Below are 17,466 nucleotides of genomic sequence, written 5' to 3'. Positions count from 1 at the left end.
AGAGCTAGTGCAAGCGAGTGAGAACAAGACGGCTTTCATGACAGTGCTTACCGGTGATTTCTCCTTTCCTGACTGCAAACGGAATGACCAAGTCGAAAGGCTTAAACCCCAGGCCATTCATGTCACTCACTGGGACATAGGCCTCTTCAGTTACCTAAAAACAGGAAGCAGCGGTCACTGGGTAAAGTGGACAACAGTGTGAGCTGGGGAAGCTACAGGGGGCAGAGCAACTGGGAATTTTGCAAGCTCGAACAGTCAGGATTTGGGGATGAGGCTGCCCATGCATTGCGGGCTTTGGCTAACGGGCTCCGGGGCCAGAGCAGAACCTGAAGAATTGGAGGAATCATGCTGACCAATTGCTAAAAATCCCTAGGCTGTTTGCTTGTGAAATTCCCAGCAGCGCCCATGGGAAAGCGGAAAAGTGAAAGACAGCAATGTCTGTGAGTCCCAAGAGGTTCCACCTGGAAAGGTTTAGTTGCCTGTGGCCTGGAAAAGAAGGTGCGTTTTAAGTGGCAGAAAGTAGCAGCGGTGGCTTTCCCCCTGAACAGAAACCAAATGTGCAAGTGGTGGCTTTTAGAGTCAGCAGGAGGGCTGAGACAGCTGTCCATCTTTCTCTTTAAACGTGGAGACAAACTGCACCGAGCGTGATCACAGACATGGTGGTGGGCGATTCGTGGAGTGCGTACGATGACACGGGTGGGTCTCATTACAGAGAAAGCCGGGATCATTGTGATGCACTGATCAGTGGGGACAAACCAATGACCAGGACACCCAGAGGGCTTAAGCAATCCCCAAAAGCAGGCTGCAGCTTTTCTGCAATGAAGGCTGAGTAAACAAAGACATGGAAAAGGGAAAAATAAAAACAAAAACCAAAAGTGTACCCAGGGCCTGAATCCGGGGGGACATGCATTTACCGGTGCCTCCTCCACAGCTGCGACTTCCCCATCTGTGGCCTGGTCAGTGGCAAATGGAAATTAGTTGGGAATCACATTGAGGGGCATCGCGACTCAGTAGATTCTACAACCCGAGGGCTGCTTCCTCCCATCTGTCTTGCATAGCAGAGAGCTACTCCCTGTAGTGGGAGCCTACCTTCTTCCCACCATTGTGGAGAGCAAGTTGGCATCTCCTCTTCAAATGTCAAATCCACATGCCCTCTGAACCCATGACCCACTTTAGGGAAGCAAGCCTATAGAAATACTGGCAGGAAAGTCTATAGGTAAGTCATGTGCGCCAAGGATTTTACTGGAGCCATTCACTGTTGGGAAAGGCTGAAATAACCTAAATGTCCATCTGTAAGGGAATCGGTTAAGTAAATTACATAAGTCTGTACAGTGGACCCCAGTGCAGCCATTCTGAAGAGGCGATCAAGTCAGATCAATTAATATGGAAGGGTATTTACAGCATCTCAAGGGAAGGAAGCAAGTTGCAAAGCAATGTGCATGGTTAATCTCATGCACAAAACTGACATGTTTCTTGTATAAGCAGGAAAAAACCTAATGCTGGTCACCCCTGGAGCATGAAATTGGGAAAGGGGTCTCTTGTTACTTGGTATGTGTCTATAGTTATGTTCTAGAAGTTTTTATAAATTCATTTTTTAAAAACCAGAGACTTTGTGTTCCTGATCCAATCACCCTGATAAGGGATGGGTCCCCTCTCAGTTCCCTCTTCTCCCACAATAAAAGAATTGGAAAGCCTCCCTTCTGGAGGAAAACTTCCGTGCCCATGTTTAGCCCCTTTTGTGTATTCTGGCATCTCAGAAAGGGGGCTTCCCTTACAAAGGCAGCTTTGTAAGCTTCAACATTTGCAACAGCCCTATCCCCCACCCTCTGGACCATCTCAGGTTGGGCGACTCCGGGACACATCAGCCGGGAAGATCTTTCAGTGGCTACGCTATAGCCTTTGATCAGTGACTTCTTAACAGTGACAGACAGAGAAGCTGCTAGACCCGTGACTTGCTGTGCACGTTTGCGAGATGTATTTAACTGAACCAGCCTGCTGGGGCTCCTGCAGACATTTGCTGCAAAGGCAGTACAGGGTGTTCAATGTCCTTTTGGCCCCAAGTCTGCAGGGGAAGACAGCAAACCTAGCCCCAAGAGGCCAATGAATAGAAAGTGGGCCCATCTAGGTAAGGCTGGAGGACGCTAGGAATGGGAGAGTGAAGACCTAAAGCAAGTGCCCTGAGTGTCATCCCTTTCTGCCTTCAGCAGTTGTTAGGGGGGTAGTGTGTTTACACAAAGGATCCTTGCTTCGTGTGCATTCCAGGGCTGAATGGACATTCATTCCTAATGAGTCTGGTGGCCTCCACTGCAGGTTTCTGACTCAGCTGCTAAAACGGTCCTTGGTATTTTCTTCCTGATTTCCTCACTCACACCCTCCAAACGTGGTCTCTTATCTCCAGCTCATCCCACCAGCAGGGCTGTGACCTCTGCCCAATTCTAACCAACCAGACAAAAACTCCTGTGGGCTAAAAACAGATTCTTAAAACTACAACTGGGACTTCTCTGTAAATAAGAAGGACATAAACTTTCTAGCTGCATCTTTTTCTCCCCTGAGGAGAAAAACACTCCCGAGTTAACAGCGTCAAAAGTGTTTACATCCTTGAGACATAAAAAGGCTCCAGGTCTCTGGCACAATGTTCACAGATAAACAAACATCTATGGAAAAGAATAAAGGTACAGCAGATTATAGAGTGGGAGACAGACATGGGCTTCTGTCGGGAATGGAGTCTCCGTGTCCTTCTCTGCTGCTGCATAAAGTGAAATCATTAGATGGAGCTTTGTAGGCTGTGCATGGGGCCAGGCATTGAGTTCTGTAAACTTTGTGGTCTGCTGCCCGTGGCATCAAAGGACACAGGTGGGGATGGCGCTCAGCAGCTGTCCAGAGCAGGCAGTCTGGGTTCAGTGGACTTGAGTCTGATCCCCGCTCCTATACAGCATTTGTAAAAGGGCCAACAATGCTTAGTTTTAAGGGTTAAATGAAGGACTGCTCCTAAGGTTTCTAACCCCTTTCCTGGTTGAAGAACCTTAATAATCAAAGGAAGATCTAAAAGTCACTCAGATTTCAAAATTAAAGGGCCTAGCCATTCTCTGGCTCAGAGGTTTTGCATAATGGTTTTCTTTTATTCCAGATGTTCCTAGCTTCAAAAAGACAAGTTATTTCCCCCTCATCAACAAAGTCTGAATCTTTCCAAAACACAACTGGAGGTACTTTGAATCCTGGGATATCAGAGTCAAGTCTCCAGACATAACAGCCTCGGGAACCTCTCTCCTCTGAAGAACTAGCAGGATGAAAAACCGTAATGTTTTACTTATAGATGTTTTTGTCAAAGTGTATGTTTCTGAGCTGGGCTTAGGCCAGGACATTGCCTAAGATCCTTAAGCATGATGGACATTTTGGTTACCAGTGATTTCCTAAAACCCCTTAGAGCCAAAGGGTCCCTGGGTTTTTAGAGATTACTGCAGGATTCTGCAAGGTCATGACTGCTTAAGACAATTTTTTTTTTACAGAAAAGAAAAAAAAAGAGGCGGGGGATGTCTCAGCCAGGGTTTAACAAACAGCAGTCGTTACTGTTCCTGCTAACAACAGCATGCTCTAGAGAAGAAATTTTCCTTACCATGACAGTGAACGGGCTGTTGGGAATATCAACGCCACCAAAGCGCACGTAGATGACATAGGTGCCCGGCTTGGCGGCCGTGTAGAAAATGTCATAGGTGCCATCCTCATTCTCGATGACATCAGCCTCAGCCTCAGTGCCGTCCGGGGTCAGAACCGTGCAGGTCACTTTGCCTTTCCCGGCGGTCTTGGCGTCTACCACAAAGCCTACTTCCTCGCCAGTTTTCACAGTGGAGGCGATTCCAGGACCTGGAGAAAAGTTTAGGAGGAGAGAATGGAAGCTTCAGCCACGGACAGCAGCTGGAGGCCCAAGAATAAATCACATACGTTCGTGTTGTATCTGTGAATGTTAGACCTTCAACTGCCACCGTGCAGAGGGATGTCCCAGAGATGCCCTGGGGAAGATGCTGCTCCAGGGAGCATTCTATCCATTACTTATTAAATAAGGTGTATCTGCAAGTTCCGAGTGATAACCATATGTTAAACCAGCTTTGCCGGCATTCAAGTGTATGGGGATGAAGGTCAACTTTCATCAGCAAACACATATTGGGCGTTTTCTTAAGTGCCAGATACACACAAAGGTGAGCAAACCACAGTCTCAGCTCTCAATATGCTCAAAAACTAACAGGGCAGATGCACGCAGGCTGGACACCAAGAATGAGAGCTCGATCTGTGTTGGAAACGCCGAGGGGGACTAAGTTATCAAAAAAATAATCAATGGTTCTTCAAAGAAGCATCCTGCAGCACATCTATGAAAAGTTCTATGAATTTATATCCCAGGGTTGCCACATTGACAGAGGGCTTCCTGAGAAAGGGGAAATGGCTGAATTCTGAAGGCTGGGTACCCTTGGCTTAGGGAAGACTTACAACCTCTGTCTCCAAATGATGACCCGTCTGTCTGTCTGTCTCTCTGACTTGTGGCACCCCTTTACTGAGGATCCACAGATCAGGGAGTGCAAAAAACTGTGAATTAAAAGCACCCTGGCAAAAAAAAAAAACAGCAAAGTGTGTAGAAGCAACAGGGAGTGACAAGAACATGCTGAGACAGTGAGTAGTAAGGGAAGACTGAAGTTTGGCGCTGAATGACAGACTGAGAGGTAGGGCCAAAGGAGCCCCCAGGCTGAGCAGAGTATCTTGCCTGAGCTGCAGGAAGGAGGAGAGCCTGGAAAGCCAGGAGGAAGTTCCCACCCAGTATTCACATGCCCTCAGGTTAGCAAAGACAATCCAGTTGTCTCTGGAACAGCACAGACCTAGGAGGTGGCAGACTGGCCATCGTTACAAGACTTCTCAGTCTTGTGGTGGATGAGCCAAAAAGAGCCAAGCTGAGCAATTTACAACCTTACCCTGAAAGCCGAAAGATTTTCTCCTTTCAGAACAAGACGAGATATGAGAGAAATAGGACACATCCAGGGTGGACCTCTGTTTAGTTTTATTTAAAGAGAAGCAACTCAGTTTCATTTCAGAGATGGGGATTCATGGTTTGAAATCTGCTTGAAGCAGCATCAGAGTTGCCCATGATATTCAATTGGTCGTGTCTTAGAAACGGAAGGAACTGTTACGCTCTAATATTCCTGGAGAATTCCCGAGAGACTCAGCTGTAAGTCCTGAGTGTTGAGGAAAAACCTAGATCCTTTAATGTGCTTCTCTAGCCCTGGCTTGAAATACTCTTGAATATATCTCGAATAACTAAACCATCTACTCATGAAAGGCATAAATTTGATGCTTTTCATGGGAGCCACCATCACAGTTGAAATCTCAACAATCACCCACTTCAAAAGTAACTGTAATAGTTTCCGTGTGCCTGGCACCGTGCTAAGCACTCTTCATGCCTGACCTCATCTAATCTCTGCAATAGCACTGCGAAACAGTCTCTGATCCTTGGAAGAGCTTCTTGAACTTAAATGTTTTCCAAAAAGATCTTCCATCTAAGTCTGCCTGAGGCTAAGAGGGGTTGAGCATCTTGCCCTGATCACACAGCTATTAAGTGGCAGCCGCTGGCTTTCTGATGCCAAAACACACACTCCTGTCCTTGAGCTGCACTCACCTGTGGCCAGGCACTTGCTGGCATCGCCCGTCTGTGTGGCCCGGATGCGGTAGGGAGACAACGGGATGTCATCCCCACCGTAGGTGACCCCAATCATATAACGTCCAGTCTTGTCAGGGATGTAGGTAACAGCATATGTGCCATCTTTATTATCATGGACGATGGCTCTTTTGGGTTTACCCTCTTGGTCCTGTGGATCACAGAGAAATGCTATTTAGGATGTTGTCATCAAGATGTAGAAGCCGTTCAAAGAAAACCTTGACACATTTTGCTCATTAATTAATGCCTCTAGTGGGAGGAAAAAAGAATTACTGGCTTAACACATTTTGGGAGGTGGTGGGAGCAGAGGGTCATAGATCCTTTTAACACTGTGATGGACATGCTCAATTTTTAGTGAATTTTCTGTCAAGGGAACAAACAGTTTTAGCTCCAAATCCATCGAAATGTAGGGAGACAAGGGGGCAGAGGCTCCTGCTTCTGCACCATCACCTTCACTCTCCTTTTCCTCTTTACTAATAGGAACCTAATTCTTAGCTAGATGCACTGCTTCCAGAATACGAGACACCACTTCCTAGTATCCTTGGCCACTAGGTACAGCCATGGGACTTATGACAAACTTCTGGCCAAAGAGAAGAGAGTGGAAGTCTCATGAGGGACTTCTGACAGGGCTGCTTAAGAGAGCTGATTGAGTTGGAAGGTCCCATTGTCCCTTCTGCTCTCTTCCTCTTTCTGGCTTGCCATGTGGATTGGATGGCCAGAGCACCAGCAGGCTTGTGGTCCAGGAGGAGACCTTAGGGACACAAGACACACGTTAGGACAGAGGAGCAGAGAGGTGGCATGGAGCCTGCTTCCTTGATAAGCCACACAGCATCCAGGCGCCTTGCCCGGCCTCTGGGCCTCTCTAACAAGAGAGAACTATCCCATGTGTTTAAGCCACTCTTATTTGAGGGTTGACTGTGATATGCAGCAGAACTTAGTCTTAACTAAGCCAAAGGGTAATTTTAAACATTCAAACATAAAAAGATAGGAATAGATATAATAGAGAGCAAAATATATGAGATTCACCAAAATGCGGTACGTGAAGCTATACTCAGACTTCTCAGGCAAGCCTGTTTGTTGTCCTGTACAATTACTGACTCTCTAGTGGGGAAATCAGACAAACATTTGCGTGAGGCTAGAAATTAGTTGTTAAAATCCTGGTTCTTATCCCTGGCTGAGAAATTAGACCTTACTAATGAAGTTTGGCTCCAGAAAAATCATTCAAGGTTACCGTTATCTGAACAGCAAGCAGGCCTTCCCCGGCATCTCTGGCATCGATCGCAAACTCCACAGGCAGGCTGGCAGGCACACCATAGGTACTGAGGCCAGGGCCACTGGCGGTCACTTTGCTGGCATCGTATGTGGGAAGGACCTTGACCTTAAAGGGACTTGACAGACATACACACCCCAGTTCAGTACGGATACACTTCAACCCAGCTACATCTGACCTCTCTTACACAAGAGACTGGGATTGAGAGGGAGGATTTCTACAGCATATAAGACTTAAGTGTCAAATCCAGCAGAAATTTACAACCATGTAACCATCATACAACAGATCAGCTTTCCCTAAGTGCATTCCATGGGATACAAACTAATTTCCAAATTAGTTTGGGAAACATGGGGTTAAACACATTTAACCCACTTTTGTTTTACTAACACAATGATCACCAAAATGGAAAGAAAAAATATTAAAACTGATGTTTCAATATTATCTTGTCCTCTTATTTTCTATTTTTAGTATGTTTTAGATGATGTAAGACCTATTAGTCAAGTAACACATAAATGTAATTTATAAATTATACCTTTCCACAGAGCTAGAGCTGTATGTATATCTTCATGTAAAATATGTACACTTGGGGCACCAGTGAAACTTTTAAATTCTAAGTATGATAAAAAAAATCTTTGGAGTCTCTTCTGAGAGGTAAAGAGCTTAAGCAACATTTTTTCTATTAACAGGAATGAGGAACAGGTTTTCATCCAGCACCTTCTGGGAATGCTATGGTCAACCAAATTCTCAATTAAGAAGTAAAAATTTTTGCCCTAATCAGAAAACAAGTTGCATGGTCACGAGAAAGAAGACCTTGATGAACTAACGCACTCTTTAATTTCAGCTCATCTTTACATTAAAGATGGTTGAAAGGAACAAATGTAGGGGGGGCACCAAGAGAGCAGGAAGCACAAACATCAAGGCTAGTGTATTTTAACACCTGTGCAGAGCATGCCGGTTCTCAGTGATGCTGATCAGATGGACGGATGGGTAAATGAGTGGATGGATGGATGCGGGGGTGGGTGGACGGATGGATGGATACATGGACAGACGAATGGATGGGTGGGCCACCAGAGCAGTGGGCTTGAACCCCTTCCCTAAGTGACAGAAGCTTACCTACGAGGGATCTCCTCATCAGCATATTTAACAGAGACCATGTAAGGCCCCTCCTGGGACGGGGTGTAGGTCACTGTGTGTGTGCCATCCCCATTGTCCACCACGTTCACCGGCTCCACCAGACCTGAGAACAGAGATGAGAGGGCTGAGGAACTGCCTGGCTTCCCCTTCACTCCACCTGGGCTCAGTTCATAAAGGATCACATTCATCCATGAGAGCTATTGGTTTCCACTGATAACACAAAGGCAAGCAGGCCATAATCAGAGGCCTAAGAAATCACAGGAGAAAGATTCCCCAATTCATAGTTGCAGAAATGACCCTAAGAGACACCTTTAGCTTTCTGTTGGCTGAACTACACTCAGTCGGACCTAGAGTATAATTAAGGAGACTGCCTGCACTTGTTGCTGGAGGGAATATGGTGAAGATGCTTGCTGCAGACATGCTATCCTTTCAAGCTGGTTAGGCATGCTTGGGATGTGGCAATTTTACTCTACAGCCAAGAAAGGGTCAAAGAGTCCAGAACTCTGAACAGCAAAATTTAACCAATGGGCCAGCCAGTTAAAACTTGTATTCACCTTTGAGCAAAGACCATCATGGCAGCAGCATGCTGGGTGTAGGGTGCAGGGCACGTGAGGGTGCTAATCTCATGAGGGTGAGAGGGCTCTCAATGTGATATCTACAGGGGATGGTTAGAGATCACTTTAAAGCATAATCAAGGCATGCATTAGGTTGGTAGATTCTAGATGCCAGTTCTGAACATGAGTGTCAGGATGCGTCAAGTGAAGGGTAGATTAATCAAAGTGTGGCATACTCATTAAGCAATGCAGATGAGGCAGGTACAAGGCAATTTCAGAGGTAAGGCCAGCAAGAGGCATTCGGGTTACATAAATCAGAGCAGCAGCTAATAGGAAAATGCAAACCTGTCTCCATAAGGTCACCCTTCAGGTCCCGTTTAAAGAACTCTGACATGGCTTTCAAGGGGCTGAGCCTTGACTGGGAATCCGTCTCATCAGCTAAAATTAAAAGGCTGTTATTTCAGAGGCCTCTGTAATAGACGTAGATATCGCAGCAAAGCTTTTCTCTTTCTCCCCTCTGCCCTGCCCTGTCTCCCTCTCTCTCTGTCCTTCTACCACACACACACACACACACACACACACACACACACACACACACACACACACAGGTCTTGAAGCTCAGTAACTTTGTGGAATCAGATTCCAGCCCTATGACTTCATTTCCCCCAAAACTATTTCTGCTCTGAGCTTCAAAGGGCATAACCTCCTGCTGAACCCCATTAAGGAGAAAGTTCCTCTTCAAAGAAGGAAGCCCTCACTTGCCACTTCTGTGAAGCCAAGAACACATCACTGAGTAAAAATCCAGATAATTTAAGAAATTAGGCAGAGAATGGCACATTTTAAATGCTGGAAGAGGAAGTGTGATCACCTACTGAAAAAGGTAAATTTCAACGTTCATCAGGGCTTGTCCCAAAATGGCCTGCTAGCCTCACCCAACCCAAATTCCAGGCTGCAAAAGGGGAGGCCAAATTGCCAACAAAGCCCATTCCCCAAGAGACCACCTCTCTCCAGGGAGCTGGGACAATGACAAAGCTATGTGTCACATGGGCTGAGTATTGCTCATTTCCAGAAATTTGGGGTGTGTTCCCACATGAGCACCAAATCCAACACCCACGCAAATCCAGACCCACCCCAGTCACCTCACAAATGCTGAAACACATAATTAAGCAGTTGCGATAATTTTACATGTGAGAGCCCAGATACTACTTGCTTCATCCTGCTACTCTAAAAAAATAAAACAAAATTTTAAAAAGACATTTAGGGTCATATTATTAAATGATGGAAAAGACAGGCCGCTAGAAAAATAACTGGCCTGCCAACTTTTTAAGCATAAACTTCTACTGTTTAGCTAGAACATGGAGCAATAAAGTAATTTAAGAAATTTGACTTAAAGTTCATGACTCAACTCAAAAGCAAAGTGCCTGCTCTGGGTCATGGCTGCCCCCGTCCAGGGCAGGTGAGTGTCTGCAGGAAGGCAGGATGTGTACTTACCTCGTGGGCCCATGACCCTCACTTCCAGTGGGGCCAGGCCGGCCTTGCTGCTGTCCACCGTGAAGGACTGCAAGACATGAGCTCGGACACCCGAGCCCAGCCCAGGGCCAGCGATCTTGACCTTGCTGGGGTCCACAACATCCTTCACAGGAACCCTGAAGGGGCTGCCTAGAAAAGAGGTCACAGGATTCTAAGTACAGCCCCCGCTAGTGCCTGGAGACCCGCCTTGTGTGCACCCAGAATTGCACCATTGCTCTACCCAGGCCCTCACTTACACCAGCTCCAGTCAGCTTCTCCTGCCTTGCTGTGTTGTGCACCCAAGTGCACCTACTGTGTACAGACATGGCGCCAGGTGCTGGGCCCAGAGTGCTTAACAGCTCTCCAGGAACCCCATGCAGGAGAAGGATGAGGTAAGCAAGTCACTGTAACATCATATACAACACATGTTGGGGATTTGTACAAGGTGTTGGTGGAGCACTCAGAAGACAATGAATCTGGTCTCTGGGAGACCAGAGGACGCTTTCCAATAACATATGAGACATATGGGTGAGCACATGTCACTGAGAAGGGTTTCAAGCAGAGGGATTGGCACGTGCAAAGGCATGGAGGTGAGGGAGAAGACAGGCTGTTGAAGGAACTGAAGGAGGATGCTGAGTGGTGGAAGGAAGGCACGGAGAGGACTGATGAGAGGTGGGCAGGCTGTGCGGTCCACATCCAACATCCTCTCCCATAAAAGGCTCCTCAGGGGCCCCTGGCCTCCTGTCCCTGCAGTGTAGCCAGCACTGCCCTCCCACCACCACTCATGGCCTTCTTGGTTCCCTGGCCATTGGGTGAAGCCTTGCTTTCTCCCTGAGTGTAAGCTGTGGTCCCCCTGCATGGCTGACCCCACCGCTGACACTGGGGCCCTCTGACTCTTTGAGGGTATTGATTTTAAAGACTGATGAAACATGGGAAAGGCAGGGGGACTGGAATTTGAGAAAAGCACTAAACACAGAAACAGGAACTGGGCCAGGACCCTCATGGGATTCCTCTACCAAGGGAGACCAAGTAAGACCTCCCCAGAGGTGGGCCAGAAACAGGAACCCCAGCGTCCCCAGCACCATGCCTCAGGCTGCCAAGTCCATCACCAAGGGGCGACACCCATCTCCTGCAGAAGTTCTCATGCTCCCTGTGACGCCTGGCAGTTAACGGTGTCTAACTGCCACAGAAGCCGAGGTCTCTCTGCTTTGTATCCTAGAACATTTGTACTTTGTAGAATCAGGGGTGGTAAATAACAAAGATCACACAAAGAACCAAGGCCCTGGCTTTTTTAACAATAGCAGGGCTTCAGTGGTATCTGATTTCTTGGCTAACTGAAATAAATGGCTGACCCTGGCAGAGACAAGCACCATGCTCCATGCTGGAGTTTAGCGAAACAAAAGGGAGTTTTATTTTAAAGAGAGACAGTGAGGATTTCAGTGTCAAGAGGTGATGGCAATGAACTAACTTTGAAGCCAATCTCCAAGTTAGCCTCCAATGGAAGTGGTCTGAACTCAGCATGAAGTAGCCAAGAACCAACAAGGTAACTTTAGGTCTAGAGTGGCAGATACCAGGCAATCAATGCCACTCTCCCGTTCTGTGCTCCAGGCAGACATGACCAATCAATCACAGCAGCCTTTCTTCCTGACGCACTCATCCCACTTAATCCAGTGGTCAAAACAGCCATCACCAACAGACCACAGCTGACCCACCAGAGGAAACCTGGATATGCCATTGGGGGTAAGACAGGACACTTTGTTAAAAATAATCCTACTATAGGTTTGTGTCAGGCCAGGAAAAACCGGGCTAATATTTAACCAACCAGAATTTCTATGAAAGCAAATTAGAAGCTACCAGGTTGTTGAATGTTTCACAGCAGAACCTCACGTGCTACCTTTGCTATGAAGCCTGACACTAAGACAATCAACCAACGCTTTACTGAATGACTCTGACTGGGAAAATTCTGGGGTCCAGGAGAAGTTGGCATTTGGCTCTGGGAGGCAAAAGAGCCTGAAAAATAAAAAAGAGGCACCATGTACATCTGATGAAAAAACCCTAAATGGGTCTCTTTCTGTTGTTATGCTCCAAGTTGGCCATTTGCTTCAAGCTTGTGCGTCACCCACAGGGGCCAAACCTCTCACCCCCTTCTGCAAGGGGAATTCCAAAGCTGATGGCATCCACCAGATTTTCTCAATAAAGTCAAAATAGTTTTGTTGCCTCCACTACCAGGAAATGCTCATCCCACTACTGTCTGTCTGGTGGGGGCCACCAGGTCATCTGCCCTGGCGACAGCCTTCTACCCATTCTCCAAGCTCTATTCTCCAATTCCATGAAGTGCACAGTTGCAAAACTCCAAAAGGTCCCCTTGGCTCTGTATTGTCCCTGAGCTCTGCTCTCTTTCTTTGTAAACACTAGGCAGGAAGCTCACAGATAGCAGGAGCTTTGTCTTTTGTCTGTGGCTGAATTCTCCCTGACTGTGATTATAGGAATTAAAAAAATCTATATTGGAAGAGCTGCAAGGACAAGTTTGAGGAGAAATGTCATTTTAAATGAATTATGGCTTCAATGAACATCTGAGTAGAATGAGTTTGAGCTGAATGTCAGTGCTTTCTGATCAATGTGAAAAAGGAGGAGCGAGCGTGAGCGTGAGTGTGTGTACACATCTGCACATGATACGGGGAAAGAGCAGAGTCAGGAAAGCATGTGGTCAGTGGACACTCCAGCTTCCTGGAAGTCAATCCACAAACCCGAAAGTAGGGCCCTCAGCCTGCCCCTTCCTCTCTCTGTCTCATCCTGGCTTATGGCCTTCAGAACAACACTGCCCCACCCGAGGTTCCTCCTGCTCTCACCACACATGAGACAAGGCATAAGGTGACTCAGGAGCAGCCCTGGAGTCCTTAGACTTCCATCCACACCATACCACACACTCATCTACCCTTCTAGACGTGTGTTGGGTGGCAATCATTTCACTATATAAACAGAACTAGAATCTATGGAGATTCCCTTGCTGGAGCATGAAAGTTGGAGGACCTTTCACTATTTAAGTCATATTTTTTTAATGTTTGAATAATTTATAGCAGTGGTTCTCAATTACAGGTGATTTTGTCCCCTAGCAGATATCTGACAACATCTGGAGACATTTTTGGTTGTCACAAAATGGGCTAAAAAAATACCATACAATGCACAGGAAATTATTATTATTATTCCTATTTTACAGTAAGTGTACATACTACATCATTAAACAGAAATTAATATATAAGAACTTGAGTTTGTGTGTCATTATCAGCTACCAGGACTGTCAATGGAAAACAGAAAACAAGATGTGTATAAGACGAATAAGAACTAACCACAAAATAAAGTGGAGATTTTCAACTTTGTAAAGATCTTTCCTTTAAGATCTAGGTCCTTTAACATGTGAACAATCATTTTCAGTTAAAACTCCAAGCCAATGCTTTTTGGCATAATACTGGTCCTCTTAGGAGTTGGGATATTCTTGGAGATGCAGCCCTAAGGAAAATTCTCCCTTTGCAGCTACTGCAAATATCAGACAGTTTTTCCCATTCAGTGAGATAAGCAAAATTAAACCCGCTTTCATGCAAAAATCAATTATTCTTCAGGTGCCCTTCAGAAGGATAGCTTACCAGGGATGTGGGCTCCTCCATATGTGATATTCACGTCATAATCCCCTGGAGCAAAGGGGATGTACTCAGCACTGCAACTGCCATCTTTGTTGTCTCTGCAGTTTATCTTTGACTCCGACGGTCCCTCGACAGTTATGCCAAGACCCCCAATTCCTGCCCCTCTGGAAAGTGTGAGGAAAAAGGCCAAGTTGTACTAGTGGTTCATGCCAAAAAGGCCAAGTTGTACTAGTGGTTCATGCCAGTCTGCTTATTTCCAAAATTCCTTTAAAATCCCTCTATACACTATCCCATTTCGCCAACCAGACTCAACAACTGTGATACCTCTCACACAGGGAATTTCTCAACAGTGTAATATAAATAAAAACAGCTTCAACCCTTCCTTTCCAATGCTTATCCTTCACTGTTGCATTGGCTGGGTCTGAAAGTACAATTCAGGTATGAGACTTGTGACCAGTTTTAACAGGAATACTTCTAATATTTCACTTAAATATGAAATTGGCTCTATATTTTTGAATTATCAAGTTAAGTAGCTTCCATCTAGTCCTGGTTTGTTCAGCAGTTTTATGACTATTATCAAGTGCTTTTTGGTACTTTTAAAAGCATACTTGGTCTTTCTCTGTAATATATGTCTCTATGGAAGAGGACGCCTCACATATGAAATACAAAGCCTCTCAAAAGTTGGGAGACCATGACACGTATGTAGAATACACCTATAAAACTTCCTGAAAGCAGTTAAACTACTTAGGGCTACTCCTTTTACAGAGTCAACACACAGATCCCAGGACCTTGCTTACCTGGTAACCACAGTAAAGACATTGGGTTTGTTGGTAAAGGCCTCTTTCAATCCAGGTCCTTGAGCTTGAACCCGAGATGGCTGGCAGCCTTCGGTTACAGCCACTTTAAAGGGACTGTTTGGGATGGGCACATCATCATATGTCACCTCCACTACATGGAGGCCTGTTTGAAACAACATATAGAAACATATTTGCACAGGAGTCACTTATTTGTGGCAAATAATACTCTAGCAGTCAAGTCTATGTGCTATCCCATGTTATTCGAAAAGAGCAGGTTTAACAAACAGCAAAGTTGGTATGATTTGATTTTTTTAAAAAACACCAACTGTTTGCGCTTTTGTTCACTTGGCAGTCACATACCACTCCCCATCCCCCAACACACACGCAAGGCCTCTCCTCCGAGCAAATATCACCAAGTCTATTTTCAAGACAGTCATCTTAAACACACCATCCTGATTTGAGAAAACTCCACCTAGTCGCTAACCAAAAGACAAAGAGAAACCCATGAAATAGAACAGACAAGCATCCACGAAAAGAAAGTGAAAATATCTATACCATAAAGTTTAGGGATTATATATCCAGATAATGAGGACATATGGTGCTTTTTTTTATGCTTTATCAAAATTTTAAATTAAAAAAATTAATTTTAAAATTTAAATTCCTAATATTCAAGAAAGAAATTAATTATGTTAAAAAATCGCACAGGGAATTCCTTGGTGGTCCAGCGGTTAGGACTCCATCCTTCCACTGCTGGGGGGTTGGGGTTTGATCCCTGGTCGGGGAACTAAGATCCCACAAGCCACGTGGCACGGCCAAAAATAAATAAATAAACAAAATTGGAGGTAAAAATTAAGGGAGAACTTTCCCCCTTCAGGAAAAAAAAACTGCACAAACGAGCAACATGCCATGACATCACCCCATAACCTGCTCAGATGAGGCTGAGGCTAAACACAGCCCAACTGTTACACAACAGGGCCAGCAGGCCAGGCACTGAGCAGGCAGGTGGCTCTGTTCGGGAAAGAGGTTTCCACATTTCGCAGTCACTTTGCACATGCTTCTGCTGAGACGGTCAAAGCACATGGGGCAGGAGTTAGCACCAGCCACCAGGAGGAAGCAGCCCAGCAGAGCTCTGAAAGAGGGTCATGTTCCAAGGAGATGTCAACTCACCTTTCTCGAAGGGCGTGTATTCCACCTGGTAGGTTCCATCAGCATTGTCTGTGACGAAACACTCGGTGGAGGCCCCTGAGGGGTTGGCAATATGGGCCTTGATGTGGTCGCCTCCGACCTGCGTCAGGGGCCGTGAGTCGACTGTGAAGTCGGTGGTGGCTTCCCGAAACACATCTGCAGAGCAATCACACAGATAAGAATGTCGCTGTCACCTCAGTTTCAGGAGCAAACCCAAGAGCCAAGGTTCTCGGCACTTCAGAACACACTAATTTAGGTGACAGCAGACAACCGGTTTCTCTGACTCAGAATCAGGAATATTAATGCCTCCCCACCTTCAATCTCCCTGGCAAAAGAAGCTTCTTCCTACGCCAAGTAACAACACAACTGCCTGCACACTTCTTGGGACAAAGGTGGGATCTAGGACAGGTTAAAGGCTGAAGACAGCAAGTGTGGTATTAGCCAGCAGTACATTTTAAACCTTTTTCAGATAAGTGCCAAAAATGCAATATGTTGTGTTTCCACATTTAAAAAAAACAAACAAACAAGATTTCTGGCTTTGCCAGGAAAAATAAAAAAAAAAAGGGAAAATCTGCTGACAGTGTTGGGAGTGTGAAGAAACAGAAAGCCAGGGTTGGGCAGCAGAAACAGCACATGCTCACCCCTTCACTCTGCTCCCCTCTACTGCTCTCTGATGCAGAGACCACAGGTGAGTTTTCTTCTACCTGGCCCGACCCCTACCGGCATTTGAGTTTGCAGCCCTGACTCTCTGAGCTTCTGGTGAGCCCCTGTTACTTTGGCGGCCACCCTCTTTTTCATGAAACCCACCTTTTCCTTCTATTCCTGGCCCAAAGACTTTGACCCTGCTGGTGTCCACGGCAGGCTCCACCTTGACCCTGGCGGGGAAGTGCGGTACAAGCTCACCGCCGTACTTCATGGTCAGTGTGTACATGCCGGCGGTCAGGGGCACGTAGGTCACCGCATAGGTGCCGTCTTTGTTGTTCTCGATACAGACTTCGGCTTTCGCCCCCGAGTCCGAGACGGCTTCCAGGCCCAGGGCCCCCGGCCCTGCTTCTGAACAGTCCACGCTAAGCAGCCCTGCCTCGCCCACTTTCCCATGCTCCAGCCCTGGGCCCGATGCCACGACTTTGGAGGGGTCAAACGGCATTTCAATGTCGGCTTTGAAGGGAGAACCAGGTATGTGGACTTCTTCAAAGAGGATGTTGACGAAGTACTCTCCGGGTTTTGTTGGGAGGTAGGAGACGGAGCAGGTCCCGTCGCCATTGTCCGAGCATTCAATTTTGGCCTCACAAGGACCTTCCACGGTTAGGCCCAAACCTCCAGTTCCAGCTCCTTTGGTGTCGATGGTGAACTCGGCAGGCTTGCCCACAAGACCACCTTCAAGGCCAGGACCGTGGGCCTTCACCTATTTGGACAAAGAATAAAAATCAGACTCTGCCCAAAACTGGTATCGCTGCTCAGCCAGCACCGCTTTCAACAGCCAAGCCTGCCATCGGCAGTGAACTGCCCCTCGATGAAGTGGTCCTTCTCCATGGGGCCTAATGTGTCACACACACTCACCCACAGCACTGAGTTACAGCCACACGCAGTGGATGCTGCAAACGGCTGAGAAAGGGAGACCTGGCTGTGAACTCATTCAACACGGAAGGGCACGGCAGAGGCATGGCTCTCCTCTCTCCTGCCA

General features: G+C 46.5%; 1 protein-coding gene across 6 annotated transcripts in view; it reads right to left on the bottom strand.

Moving 5' to 3' along the window:
• The window catches only part of FLNB (filamin B), a 137,955-nt gene that overhangs the window by 27,053 nt on the left and 93,436 nt on the right, over positions 1-17,466 (bottom strand). The window contains exons 21-32 of one of the 6 annotated variants that reach the window (XM_082412038.1): positions 16,590-17,187; positions 15,765-15,938; positions 14,598-14,760; positions 13,804-13,964; positions 10,145-10,312; positions 8,999-9,091; positions 8,079-8,202; positions 6,927-7,083; positions 5,657-5,846; positions 3,614-3,861; positions 882-953; positions 52-154 (exon numbers count right to left, since the gene is read on the bottom strand). In XM_082412038.1, the coding sequence (XP_082268164.1) occupies positions 52-154; positions 882-953; positions 3,614-3,861; positions 5,657-5,846; positions 6,927-7,083; positions 8,079-8,202; positions 8,999-9,091; positions 10,145-10,312; positions 13,804-13,964; positions 14,598-14,760; positions 15,765-15,938; positions 16,590-17,187 (2,251 nt within the window). The remainder of the gene's footprint in view (positions 1-51; positions 155-881; positions 954-3,613; positions 3,862-5,656; positions 5,847-6,926; positions 7,084-8,078; positions 8,203-8,998; positions 9,092-10,144; positions 10,313-13,803; positions 13,965-14,597; positions 14,761-15,764; positions 15,939-16,589; positions 17,188-17,466) is intronic. The other 5 variants (XM_082412039.1, XM_082412040.1, XM_082412041.1 and 2 more) reach the window with 5 other exon arrangements.

The sequence above is a fragment of the Balaenoptera physalus genome (assembly GCF_965194825.1).
Source record: "Balaenoptera physalus genome assembly, chromosome: 11".
Classification (NCBI taxonomy): Eukaryota; Metazoa; Chordata; class Mammalia; order Artiodactyla; family Balaenopteridae; genus Balaenoptera; species Balaenoptera physalus.
The sequence above is the reverse complement of the archived record's forward strand: the minus strand, read 5'-3'. Positions and strand labels throughout refer to the sequence as shown.